We start from the raw sequence: 12,840 nt of genomic DNA on the forward strand, positions 1-12,840 counted from the left end.
GCTTCTGGGTCTCACTATCTGCCATGACCTTTCCTGGGAAAGCCATATTTAAAACCTCGCCTCCAAAGCCAGTCGCCGTCCTGGAATCCTCCATCGTGCAAAGTCCTTCCTTGGCCCTCCTGAGCTCCTGACCACTTTCAAAGCTTTTGTCCGGAGCCTGATGGAATACTGCTCTCCCCTCTGGGCTGGTGCTCCTGCCTCCCACCTTTCTCGACTTCACGCTGTAGAAACCAAGGCATTTCGGATCATTGGCATCTCCCGCAATGAGGCTGAGTCTTTGGGCCTCTCACTCAATCACCGCAGGTTGATCGGTGGTCTTTCTGTCTTCTACCATCTCCTCTCGAGCCTTGCCCCCCCTGCTCTCTCTGCGATTTGTCCCCACCACATTTCCACAGGGTGCTCAAGGTCCGCCAACAACCTCCTTCTGGTAAAACTACCAAAATCACGAATCACTGCTCACCTTCACTCTTTCACTCCTCTTTTTCCCACCTTTGGAATAAACTCCCTCACTCTATTCTTTCCCATTCTTCCCTCCAGGCTTTCAAAACAGCTGTTCACCACCACCTCTTTTCATCCCCCATTCAAATCCTTGATCTTTTCTACCCCTGATAATCCACCCAAGCCCACGTCCTTCAAATTCCCTGCTTTCCTTCCTGAAAGTCCCTGTATTGTCCATCTTCTATTCCCCATGCTCCTCGTCCCATCCCTCTCCCTTCCACAGATCTCCTAATGTCTCTGTTCCCCACCGTTTTATCCCTCCCACTCCCTCCCCTCTTGTCTCATGCCCCCTTGCTGTGCATTGTGTGTTAGCTCTCATTCCCTAAGCGTGTGCAATATGTATGTGAAGTTTCCCCTTGATCTGACCAGCCATTCTGGAGAAGAAGATGTTTGAAGGTTTTAGGGTAAATTCAATATGGCCGCCAAACCATGTGACCTATCAAATAGAAATTAACAAACTTCTGAAAGGATGTCCTGGGGAAAGTGTATGTGAAATTTTGCCTCAATCTGCCAGCCGTTCTGGAGAAGAAGATTTTTAAAATTTATTAATTTTCAATCCAAGATGGCTGATGAACCATGTGACCTATGACATCATAAATTTAAATTCTGCCTCCGATCCTCCACTGGAATACATGTGTGAAGCTTCGTGTTAATTGGATGAGGTGTGTTTTTCTATCCAAGATGGCCGCCAAACCATGTGACTTGTGACATCATAATTTTTACTATATATGCAGACATGATGGAAGATGATAGTTGCAAATTTTCGCTTCGTTAGGTTATGTGATTCCAGAGAAAACATTATTTAATATTTTTCTTGAATCCAACATGGCTGCCAAACCATGTGACCTATCAATTAGAAAATATCAAAAGCTACCAATTCACCACTTTCTTGATATGTGAACCAAATTTCGTAAATATATCTTGAGGGGATTTGTAGTTAAGCTCCGGAAATGAAATGTGATGGACGGATGGACGGACGGAAACCATTTCTATATCCCCCGCCAACTTCGTTGGTTGGCGGGGGATAATAAACCTGTTGATTTTGTTCATATCTGTTCGTTTTGAAATATTGTCTCTTAAAGAAAAAATTAATTATTTATAAACAAAATGGCAGACTATTTACATTGCTGGTGATTCTTGTTTATCTTTCCTTCTTTCAACAGAGCCGGTGGAACTCAAAATGTCTGAGCTGGACCAGAACAGCTTGAGAAGTCTTTGTAAGTGAAGTGATGGGAAATGGGGGATGGAGGGTGAAGGGATTGAAGCGAATGATATTTAATAAGGAAATTCAATGTTCTTCTTGAGTTCTTCTCTCTATTTCCATGATCTTTTAAAATTCTCACTTTCTTGGCCTTAATCCCTTCCCTTTCCTTTAATTTGGTTTCCCTTTTTTATTCATTGTGTTCCACTTGTTTCCTTTCACTCAATCACAGTTCGTATGTTCAACATAGTTATAGGTATCCTGTTTCGAAGGTTCACTTTTGAAATTTTTCCACAAAGTTGTCAAGGATAAAAATATATAGAAATTTCAAACAAAGAATGCATCACCATAAATAATTTCAAACAAAGAATGCATTTTCATCTGATCATGTGCTTGTGAAGGTCAACATCTCTGGCCATTCTCAAAGAACAGCCTCAATGCTGACAAGTCTGGCTGCAAACTGGCAGGGACTGCAAGCAGCCATCAAAATTCAGGACTGGTCTCCCATTTCTACCACCCTAATGTTGACTCAGCCTGGGAATTCTTTCACAGAAACCTACTCTCCCTTATGTAAAGTTTCATCCCATCTCGTCTTCAGTTATCACACCCATTCGCTCACCCATGGCGCACTAAATCCTGTGATGAGCAGTTGCCTTGAGACAATTTGCATTCTCCTCCTGGAAGGCAAATCTGACTAAAGGAAACCTCAGATCATTCCATAAAATCCGCAACAAGTGCGAGACCACTTTCAGGAGAGCCACAAAACAAGATCTGTCCAATTTCAAGAATTAACTTTCAAACTTGTCTTCCTCCTTTAAAACCTGGTGGTGCCTTGCTAAGTCACCAGAAAATTTGGAGTATTCTCCCCATTCCCTCTCTTCAATGGTACTTCAGCCAACTCTGCTCACGTGAAGGGTGAATGCCTCAATTTTGTGTTTGCTTCCTAAATCTTGTGTCCACAACCCCTCACTCTCTGTACCCAGTACCCACCCTTCTCAGTCACACTACGCTACTCCCGGACTCTGTGTCTTGCACCTGGGAAGGTGGAGAAGTTTCTTGCAAACATAGACTCTGATTCTGCAACGGGATCGGGCAGCATCAACTCACACGTTGTAAAAACCGACTCTGCTGCTCTTGCATTTCCTCTCTCTGCCATATTTACCCAATAGTTTGCCCTTGGACACATTCGCCCTGCGTGGAAGTCAGCCATTATCACTACCTTATATAAAAAAGTGCAAAACAGATCCCCCTACAGACCTATTAACTTATTTCCAATCATTAGTAAGGTCATGAAATCCATCATTGCAGTTGACATTAAAGTCATTACTTTTCTCCAATGAACTCATCTCAAATCATCAATTCAGATTCAGACAAGGTCACTTCACCTTGGGGATGCTGCTTATACACTCCCAACAATGGATGGAGGCCCTCAATGTCAGACATAAGATCAGCACCATTTCTCTTTACATATCTCGAGCTTTCAATCCTGCCTTGCTTTCCAAACTCTGCCTATGGCATCCAAGGCCAACTCCACTCTTAGATTACTGACTTCTTCCACTCTATATGCCTCGTCCTATTCCTAATCTTCATCAATGATCTATTCGATTTTCTGGAAAATTCTCTTTAACACTTTTCTGATGACTCCACCCTCTGCTATGACATCCCTCATCCTTCAGATAGACAGGCAGCAGCCTCTTCCATCTCTTCAGACCTTGACAAAATTGCAAACTGGTCAAACACTTGGTATGTCTATTAATCATGAGAAATCACACACACACACACACACACACACACACACACACACACACACACACACACACACACACACACACACACACACACACACACACACACACACACACACACACACACACACACACACACACACACACACACACACACACACACACTCTCTCTCTCTCTCTCTCTCTCTCTCTCTCTCTCTCTCTCTCTCTCTCTCTCTCTCTCTCTCTCTCTCTCTCTCTCTCTCTCTCTCTCTCTCTCTCGCTCTCTCTCTCTCTCTCTCTCTCTCTCTCTGGACTGAATGGGAACCCCTCCCATCTAGTTTCTTAACCACCCCTTCAAAAAAATTCAGTCACAACCTCGAGGAAGCTCTCAGCCATGATCTTCTTGGGCAATGCACATTTCAAAGTTGGCCTCCAAAGGCAGTTGCTGACCGGGCATCTTCTGTCATGCAATTTTCTTCCTTGACAGACCTGAACTCCTATCCACCAAGAAGGCTTTTGTCTGCAGCTCGATGTAACACTGCTCTCCCCTTTGGGCTGGTACCCCTGCCTCTTACTTTGCTCAACTTGATGCCTTGGAAACCAAGGCCTTAACTATCATTGGAATCTCCCTCAAGGAAGCTGAGTCCATGGACCTATCGCTTTGCCATTGTCGACAGGTCGCCTCCTTTCTGGTCTTGCACCCTCTGCCCTCCCCATGCTTTGTCTCCTCCCCCCAGGTATCTGCAGGTTGCGTGCAGTCAACCATCAACCTCCTTCTAGTGAAAATGCCAAAATACAGAATCTTTACTCACCTCCACTCATTTGTTCCCTTTTTTCTTTTTCCTGCCTGTGGAACCAACTTCCAGATTCTCTTTAATCTTTTTCTTCCCTCCAGGTCTTCAAGACAGGTGTTCACCATCATCTCTGATAATCCCCCATTCAAAACGATAATCTTTTCTCCACCTGTCAAACCACCTCTCCCCTCTCCCCCCACCCCTCCCCCCAATATTGCTTCTGCACCCATACTATCCACCCCTTGCATTCTAACCCCTAACCCTCATTCTATCCTGCATGTCTTGTTGTGCATCTCCATTTATTTTCTCTCATGGCCCTGCAGTTGGCATTTCCCCTTCTCTTTTTGCTGTTCCTTTTGTTATGTGTTGTTGTTTTTTTGGTATGCATCCTAATCTATTCTGTGTTCTCGTTCTTCATATATAGTGTGTCCACCTGTGAAGTGCAAGTTAGTTTGAATAGTCTTGTGTTAACTCGAACATCATTTGACAGGTTATAATACCATGATTGATAACTTTCAGAGTTTAAACAATGAACACACACTTTTAAGGTTACAGAAGAGAGGAACTTTATGTACCTATTTGGGTAAAGTGGGGCATGACACACCTCACCACCACCCCTTCTTCTACGTCTTCAGTGGTTGTCCAGTGACACTACTTTGATCTGTATCACTGATCTAGCAAGGGGCAAAAAGCAGGAAGACTTAATTCGACATCGTGACGTCAACCAATATGTCTCCACTCCACATCATTACATGATTATACATTTCTGTTACCTCGAACATGTGGTGTACTTTTCATCGGTGCCTAATTGTTAGGACTTTTACAACATTAATTTTGTTCCATTTACTTGTCCAACTTGTCCAATGGCAGTAGTGTAGGCATGGTTTTTATAATGTGGTTTCCAGCCAATCATTTTGCCTCACACGACTGTCAGGTTCTTGGACCTTTCCCTTGGGAGAAGGGTGAGGAGGAAGGCTTTACGGAAGTGTGTCGACGGTTTCCTGCCTGGTATCTCGCTTTTTACACCATCGTGGAAATGACTCACGGACTTGAGTTTCAGTGGAGTTAAACTAAAGTTCACTGAAGTTAAATTTAGTTCACTGGAGTTAAACCGTATTCATAGCCCTATCTCAAGCGACAAGTTTCCTCTCTTGACTCAGAGAGTTTTGTACCACATGTTTGTTCATGGCCCTTTCCTCCAGCAGCACTTTGCTCTCTGTTCTTGCAGCTGCGAACCACGTGCTGCATCACAGCTCTATCTCTCATGGGTTTTCACCCCTTTCAATCGGGAGGCTGCTTTCATCGTACCCCTTTTGGTGAGCAGCTTATTCCCATGGGCACTGGTCATTTATGACAACTAAGTCACTGAGTGGATCATATTATGTCCTGGACACCATGCCGATTTGGCCAACTGGTGATCCGCCATTTCTTGTTTCTTATTAGCCCACGCGTGGGATGCGAAAAGAGGGGTTAAGCAATCGGTCACGTACATACGTACATGTCTGCATTTTGTTAAGAGCGTACATTGAAAACCGTTCACCGGAGAAAATTGAAACTTTACCATATGCTACATGACCATTTGATATAGCACATATTGAGTGAACATCGAAAATTTTCAAAGTATAACTTGTACACATTTACCTCCGAAGTGTAGATAGACGCAATTACAAATTTTCCGCCAGAAGAGTTGGCTTGCACCCAGGACTGCCGAGAGCCAGAATTGTCCCTGGGGCAATACTAAGTGTAGGGCCCCCTTCATCTGGGCCACCTTCAATTTTTTTAATCAACTTATATGGAGGTTTCAGTAGTTTCGTTGTCAGAACCACTTTCCATGTTTAAGGGAATTGGGGTGTTAGTCATTTGTTCCTCCATGCATTCCTACATTTATGAGTGAGGAAGTAAACAGCGTGTGATATGTATGGTAAGAAAGTGTTGTTAGTAATAATACAGCGTGTTGTAATGAGTCGTATACACTTAATGTTGCATTCACTGTTTTATGGCAGGTCAGTCAGGTTTCTTGACTGCCACTGGTAACATGTAACCCAATGCGACCTGCCTCATGGTCGGGTAGTCGGCGACTAAACAGGCTACCCTCACTGGCTCAACAGTGAGGAGGGTGACTGTGGCTTCCTGCAGGACTAAAAACAATACCTGCTAAAGGGCAGATGAGCTCTTTTTGGGAGCCAACAACCATCCAGTAAGGAGATGGTGTCTCCAAAAAAACACCCATCCGGTTAGGCTGGTTTGTTAGGTAGTAGGTTGTAGATAGCAACCGCCCAGGGTAGTACTGCCGTTCTGACTTATGAGCGTTAAAGTAGTGTCCGGAATTGTCAGGATTGCTGGTCTTACTTTCTGTCTCACTCAAACTATCACTACCGGGCTAGCTTTAAACTCTCTTGTAAACAAACATCATACACTTTTCTTATTCACTCATTTTCACTCTTCACTTTACATTCTTTCTTTTATTTCTCTTCATTTAAGTCCTTGCCTCAATGAGGACTATTTCTTCTGTGACTGGAGCCTTCAACATAACAAAAAAAAAAGATTCATTCAACACATTTCATCCAGATGGGGTGTGGCCAACGTTCCTGTGTTCATTTGTGGCATTACTGCGATTGTGATTATGTAAATTGTTGCTACAGTCGTTCATTTTACTAGGGAGGGTGTCACTGTCCATGGCAATGTCATGCTGGCGAATCACCCTGTGGAAGTAAAATAATCAATTCCATCTTATGAAATGTGAGCATGGACACATATGCTCTATGAATCACATGACTGACGCAAAGCACTGGTGTTTCTGTATTGATCATGCTGAAACAAATATTTTTCATATTGAAATAAGTGTTCTTTGTCCACAAATTATGTACTTATTTCTCTTTGTTTGCTTTAAAATGCTTTCAAAGAATATGGAAGTTTAAAATCTGTTCTAAAGTATAGGCTGAAACCACTCTGTAAAGAATGGTTTGTGTGCACTGAGATATAGTTGAGATAAAGATTTTAATTGCCTGCAGGATAATTATGTGAATGAGATCTCTCACAATGACATTCAGAAACTCATTGCATCTGCAAACAAGGGCTACTCATGGTGGGTCTGCTCGTTGGAATGAGTTTACTTGTTTGCTCAGAACTCACTGTGACAGGCCACAAGTTAGTAGAATCTCTGTTTTAATGTACTATGGTCTTGTTAATACCATATAACTAACATCTTTTCAAACCGACACTTCAAACCAGATGATTTTCGAACCATATGGTTATAGTAATAACCACTATAATAATAACTAATATATAATCCCCATACTGGCTCAAGCACATCTGAGAATGGGTCAGAGATATTATTATTAGTTCATGCTTAGTTCAAAGAAAAATGTACCCATCTATTATGTTTGCTGCTCTGATACTTTAAAATGTGCTTAATAATGAATAATTTCATACTGAAGGTTGTTTTATGCTGAGTAGATTTCGTGTTAGTTAACTGTGTAACAATAAAATCTTTCTTTATTTCACTTGGTTGGTGCCAGAAAGTCAGGCACCAGTGGTTCGAATTAATGAATGCTGAATAACAAATTTACTGAGAACACAGGTCATTGTTAGTTTGAAGTGAAGTATACAATTGTTGTGAAGGGGGAGGACAGAAAAGCAATGCAAATATCTGATAAAGCTTGAAAGAGCTCAAAGACATACCTTAGAAATTTGCGTTCTTCTTCTTGCATATGGCAGCTTAGCTGCCAGGGTAGGTATCATTTCTTGGAAGCACGACTCTGTCGCTGAAGCAGTGCCCCTCGATCAGTGCACACTGGTACTCATTTCGCCAACCTCAGAAGGATGATAGGCTGAGTCAACCCCCTGGTGTATTAATTCAGCAGCCAACGGGGATTGAACTCAGGACCCTAGGATCCCAAGCCGCCACCCTAACCACAAAGCCAATACCAGGCGACAGGAATTTGCGTTTGAAACAGTCAAGACCATGTCCTACAAAATGTTCTGTTTGTTTCTTATCAGAATATGATTGGTCATTTCACTTACATATGAGTACATTATCCTCCTCATTTCTGTTCCCTATCTTCCAACCATATAAAATACCATGTATTCTGGCTCAGTCAGAGATCTGCTTGGACTCTTGAGACAAGCTTTTCTCTCGACATATGTGTTTTTTAGAAAATAAATTATCTGTTAAATTATAAAGGGTTTTCTCTTAAGTGGACATCTCCGCCACAACCCTGAATGGCTTGGTGGGAGACACAAAATAATGTTGCCCCGGTGTTTTATCAACACAAACAATCATTTTCTGAAGCTAGAAGGGCACTCTTTGATGTCACCAGATATGCCTCTGCCCACATTATTACATCATTATACATACTTGTACCAAGTTTGATTTAAATCCCTGAACCTAGATTCAAAAGAGTAAATAATTCTGGCTAAAATAAAAGAGTAAATAAAAACATCATAACTTTGGTGTTTCATATTGATTGATGAAGTGGTTCAAGAGAAATAATTTTTAAAGATTTTTGCTTAATTCATTATGGATGCCAGACCATGTGACCTATTAATTATTAATCAACACACTGGTATACCCAATGCTTGGGGAACATGTGGGTGAAGCTTCCCCTCAATCTGTAAAGCTGCTTCGGAGATTTTTGAAGGATTTTATGGTAAAAAAAAAATATGGCTGTTGAACCACATGACTGATAATGTCATCAATTGACCTCCCCCCCCCCCATACAATTTAGCCCTAGATGACTCTCAACAATTTTCACACTGATCGGATAACTTGTTCACGTATGCAATTATGACGTCATAACAAAGCCACTTATGACATCATAAAAAAATCACGTTTCCTACGGGGAGTACTTCACATGTGCCATGTTTCAATTTTTTCCATGGAGCGGTTTCGGAGATACAGAGGTCCAAAGTTTTTCCTTTTTCCAACATGGCTACAACACCACGTGACCATTGACGTCATAATTATCATTATAACATTCCACATGAGTAGTTTGACCAATGGTGAACATTTCATGTCAAATGGATAAGCGGTTGCAGAGAAAACAAAATTAGTATGGACGGATGTACGGACGAAAACGAATGCTTCATCAGCAGAGGCATAAAAAAAAAATTGGACTATGATGATTCCTTAAGCTCACCTGGATCAGGAACAACAGTCACTCAAAGTCACAGACTCCCATAGACCCCAATTCTTTATGCTGTGAACAAAATTTGGTACATCACGGGTGATGAAGGTTGTGGTCAAGTTTCATCGAAATTTGTGTTTGGTTGATCGATGATGATTGAAGTGTTTGCAAACACTCGCTGACTGAGTCACTCACCGACAGATGATACTGCTTGACAACATAAGCCCACCGTGCTAACGTCCAGGTGAGCTAAAAATTGAAGGAATAACTACGGGCCCCGGCCTAGTTACCCACCTTTCCATCCCTCTCTCTTTCGGCACTTCTGCAACCTTCTCAAGACTGCATGGGGTAAGTATTCTATGAATACCATCTGGTTGAACTCGTGACTATATTCATCCATACTCAAGCTTAACAGCTTATGGGACACTGATCAGACTGTACTAAGTCATCAAACTTTATCGATGGATAAAAGTCGATCACTCAATTTTATGTCAACCCATTCACAAGACATTACTTCTTGTTGTTTCATATGCAGCCTGTGGCTGCTGGTTGAATCATTTTCTGAGAGCAAGGTGGTGCTGCTGATGCAGTGCCCCTGTTTCCAGTGAGATGATACTTATTTTGTCGATTTCAGAAGGATGGATCTCAGAGTCAACCCACCTGGTGTTATTTCAACGGTTAGATAGGGGCTCAAACTCAAAACCCTAATATCTTAAACCAACACCAGGCTTACGTTACCTCTCACCCATTCACAAGATATTACAATTTCCATAAAATTTATCTATTTTTCAAGAAAAACGCACAAAACCGAAAATTAAATAATCATATGTTCGTGGGAGGGTTTATTTATTTATTTATTTTTTTAAATGAGGGACACAATGGGATAGTTCCTCTCCGTGAGGGGATTCCTCACCAGGTCAAGAGAGGGTGAATTACATTGACCAAAGAAGGTGAAATAAAAAAAAATGCATTTAATATTTAAAATCTTATAAAAGAGATAAATTTGTTTGTGCTTCTGTCCGTTGGTCTAACAAAGGTCTCAACCTGTCTCGTCTTGTCCGCAGATGGACGGACCCCACGTCTGGAGACAAACTCTGCACATCCAGTGATCGTGATCTCCCAGGACCTCAGTACGGCAACTCGAACCGGGACCAACCAACCCTACCCGGACCACCCCGATCGGTTTGACGTTTATCCACAAGTTGTTTCCTCTGAGGGTTTCTCCTCGGGCCGTCACTACTGGGAGGTCGATGTGAGTTCGAGTCGTTGGTGGAGAATCGGAATCTGTTTAAACTCCATGGGGAGGAAAGGAAGAGAGAGTGGGCTGGGACAGAATCCCGAGTCATGGTGTATAGTAAAATATAAAAACAAATTAATAACAATGCACAACAGTCAAGAGACCCTACTGTCCGTGTCGGGGATTCCTGAGCGGTTTGGGTTCTTATTGGATTACGAGGCGGGAGAGTTGAGGTGTTTTGGGGATTCGGGGGTCCTGCACGTGTTCAGGGGGGACTTCATGGACCCCGTTAAACCCGCTATTGGGTTTTATTACTACGTTGATGACTCCGTGCGGTTTTGCTCCTTGTGATGATTCCGTTCATTCCGTTCTGTTCATGATGAAAGTTTATTTCATGAGATGGACAAAGTGAAGGTTATTTTGGGTTGAAATCATTAAAAGAATTGACTTGTGATTATAACAATGTATTTACGATATTGGTGTTGATTTGTTAATAAAGTTTATAAAATGAAATACATTTTTTGTTTTTCTATTTTCGTGTTTAATGCATCGAACCCCACTCTCTACCCCTCACACATACAGAGTGTTCCAAAAATACCAGGACAACTTTGGTTGTTAATATTGTTGCGGATCCGAGTTTGTGGGGGTACTACGAGGAAAGGGAGGGTGGGGGGTGAGGGTATTGCTCGTTCTTCCCGCACTCACTGGGAGTCGAGGCGCATCGCTAATCGACTATGAACGCCACAATTTAACCAGGTGACCCCGTATCCTCCGTCTGACTACCGTTTAACTGTGATACACGCAGTCTCCTTCTGGGGGAATCGTGCCTTCAGTGGATGTGCTACTTTATCTCTATTACCCTGTGCTCACAAAGCGAAACAAGCTCAAATGAGCTAAGATCCTCATCCTCTTAATGATGACGTCATAAAAACGAATATGACGTCATTGTGATGTATCAGGTTTGTGATAAATTATCCGTGCTAATGCCCGGCTTGATTTCCTCAAACAAAATTCAAACAGATTGCCTAGTTTCGGAGATAATTTTTTGGCGATTTCCATTAGCGGAGATATTTTGACATCATAACTTTTTTTCTAGGAGGAATTTTCAAAATCGGAGATGATTACTTTCTGCTCAGGGTACTTTTACACATATATGCCAAGTTTCAGGAAGTTTCGATGAAAACTGTAAGCTGTGAAACAAAAATGTCCACAAGAAGAAGATGAAGAACAACAACGTGAGTAAGACTTAGAGATCCTCCACAAGGATCTAAAAATCAGCGTTAAGTGATCGGTGGCGTCATACGTAAGTATGACGTCATACTTTAGGTACGTCATACGTAAGTCGTATGTGTCTGAATTTTGTTAACAGCGTACATCGGAAACCGTTCAGCGGAGGAAATTGAAACTTTATCAGATGAAACTTTACTTTACCAAGTTCACTCTTTTGAGGTCAACATCGGCAAAAAGTTCAACTTCGGCCGAATTTCTAAAATTTACAATTTTCATCCAATTCATCCAATTTCTGAAATCCTCAATTTTGTTCCGATTTACTTGAAATTTGAACAGGATTTTCATAAAAAAGCAAGAATTCATGAGGTGTGGTAAAATAAATGCAATTATTTACAAACAGAAAACACAGAGCAGAGCTAAACCAATATAAAACTTCTGCAATCTTCTTATGCAAACATTACAGGTGCCATCAGACACACACAACTGAGGAAAATATCATGTGTCACGTGGTCTGAGAGCCATATTGGATCGAAGGGAAAAAAATCTGAGAAAATCTTTGCAGGAGAAATCGCTTAATCAATAAATGCAAAATTTAACCAAATGGTCAACTACCCATGGGAAAGATGGTTTGGTGAAGATGACGTCAAAAATCACATGGTGATTGACGTTTGGCAGCCATATTGGATCAAAGAAAAAAAACCTTTAAAAAACAAAAGATTTGGCTTGCACCAAGTCCTTCTCAAGACTGCGTGAGGTATGTATTCTATGAATACCATCGAGTTGGATTTTGATTAAGGTGGTTGAGCTTACTGCTAGCACAATGCAGGACTGATGTGAGAGCCAATCCTTTGGGGAATTATAATCTCCTGGCTAATCTACATACTGACATTGCTGGATTAATGAAGGAAAAGACCAAATGGGCTGGGTACATTTATAACCAATTTATTTATAAGCAAGGGCATGGAAAAGTATGTGGCATGATGTTTAAAAAAAGGCTTTTTTCAACAATATGTACAGCAGGGAAAGC

At 41.7% G+C, this 12,840-nt stretch overlaps 1 protein-coding gene across 1 annotated transcript in view; it reads left to right on the forward strand.

Moving 5' to 3' along the window:
- LOC147033445 (tripartite motif-containing protein 14-like) overlaps nucleotides 1-11,098 on the forward strand; it is a 36,125-nt gene extending 25,027 nt beyond the window's left edge. The window contains exons 9-10 of the mRNA XM_085871627.1: nucleotides 1,662-1,715; nucleotides 10,411-11,098. Coding sequence (XP_085727753.1) covers nucleotides 1,662-1,715; nucleotides 10,411-10,934 — 578 coding nt within the window. The 3' untranslated portion in view covers nucleotides 10,935-11,098. The remainder of the gene's footprint in view (nucleotides 1-1,661; nucleotides 1,716-10,410) is intronic.
- The last annotated feature ends 1,742 nt before the right edge of the window (nucleotides 11,099-12,840 follow it).

The sequence above is a fragment of the Eptatretus burgeri genome, chromosome 2, assembly GCF_056783735.1.
Source record: "Eptatretus burgeri isolate ZD-2024b chromosome 2, Ebu_testis_v1, whole genome shotgun sequence".
Lineage (NCBI taxonomy): Eukaryota > Metazoa > Chordata > Myxini > Myxiniformes > Myxinidae > Eptatretus > Eptatretus burgeri.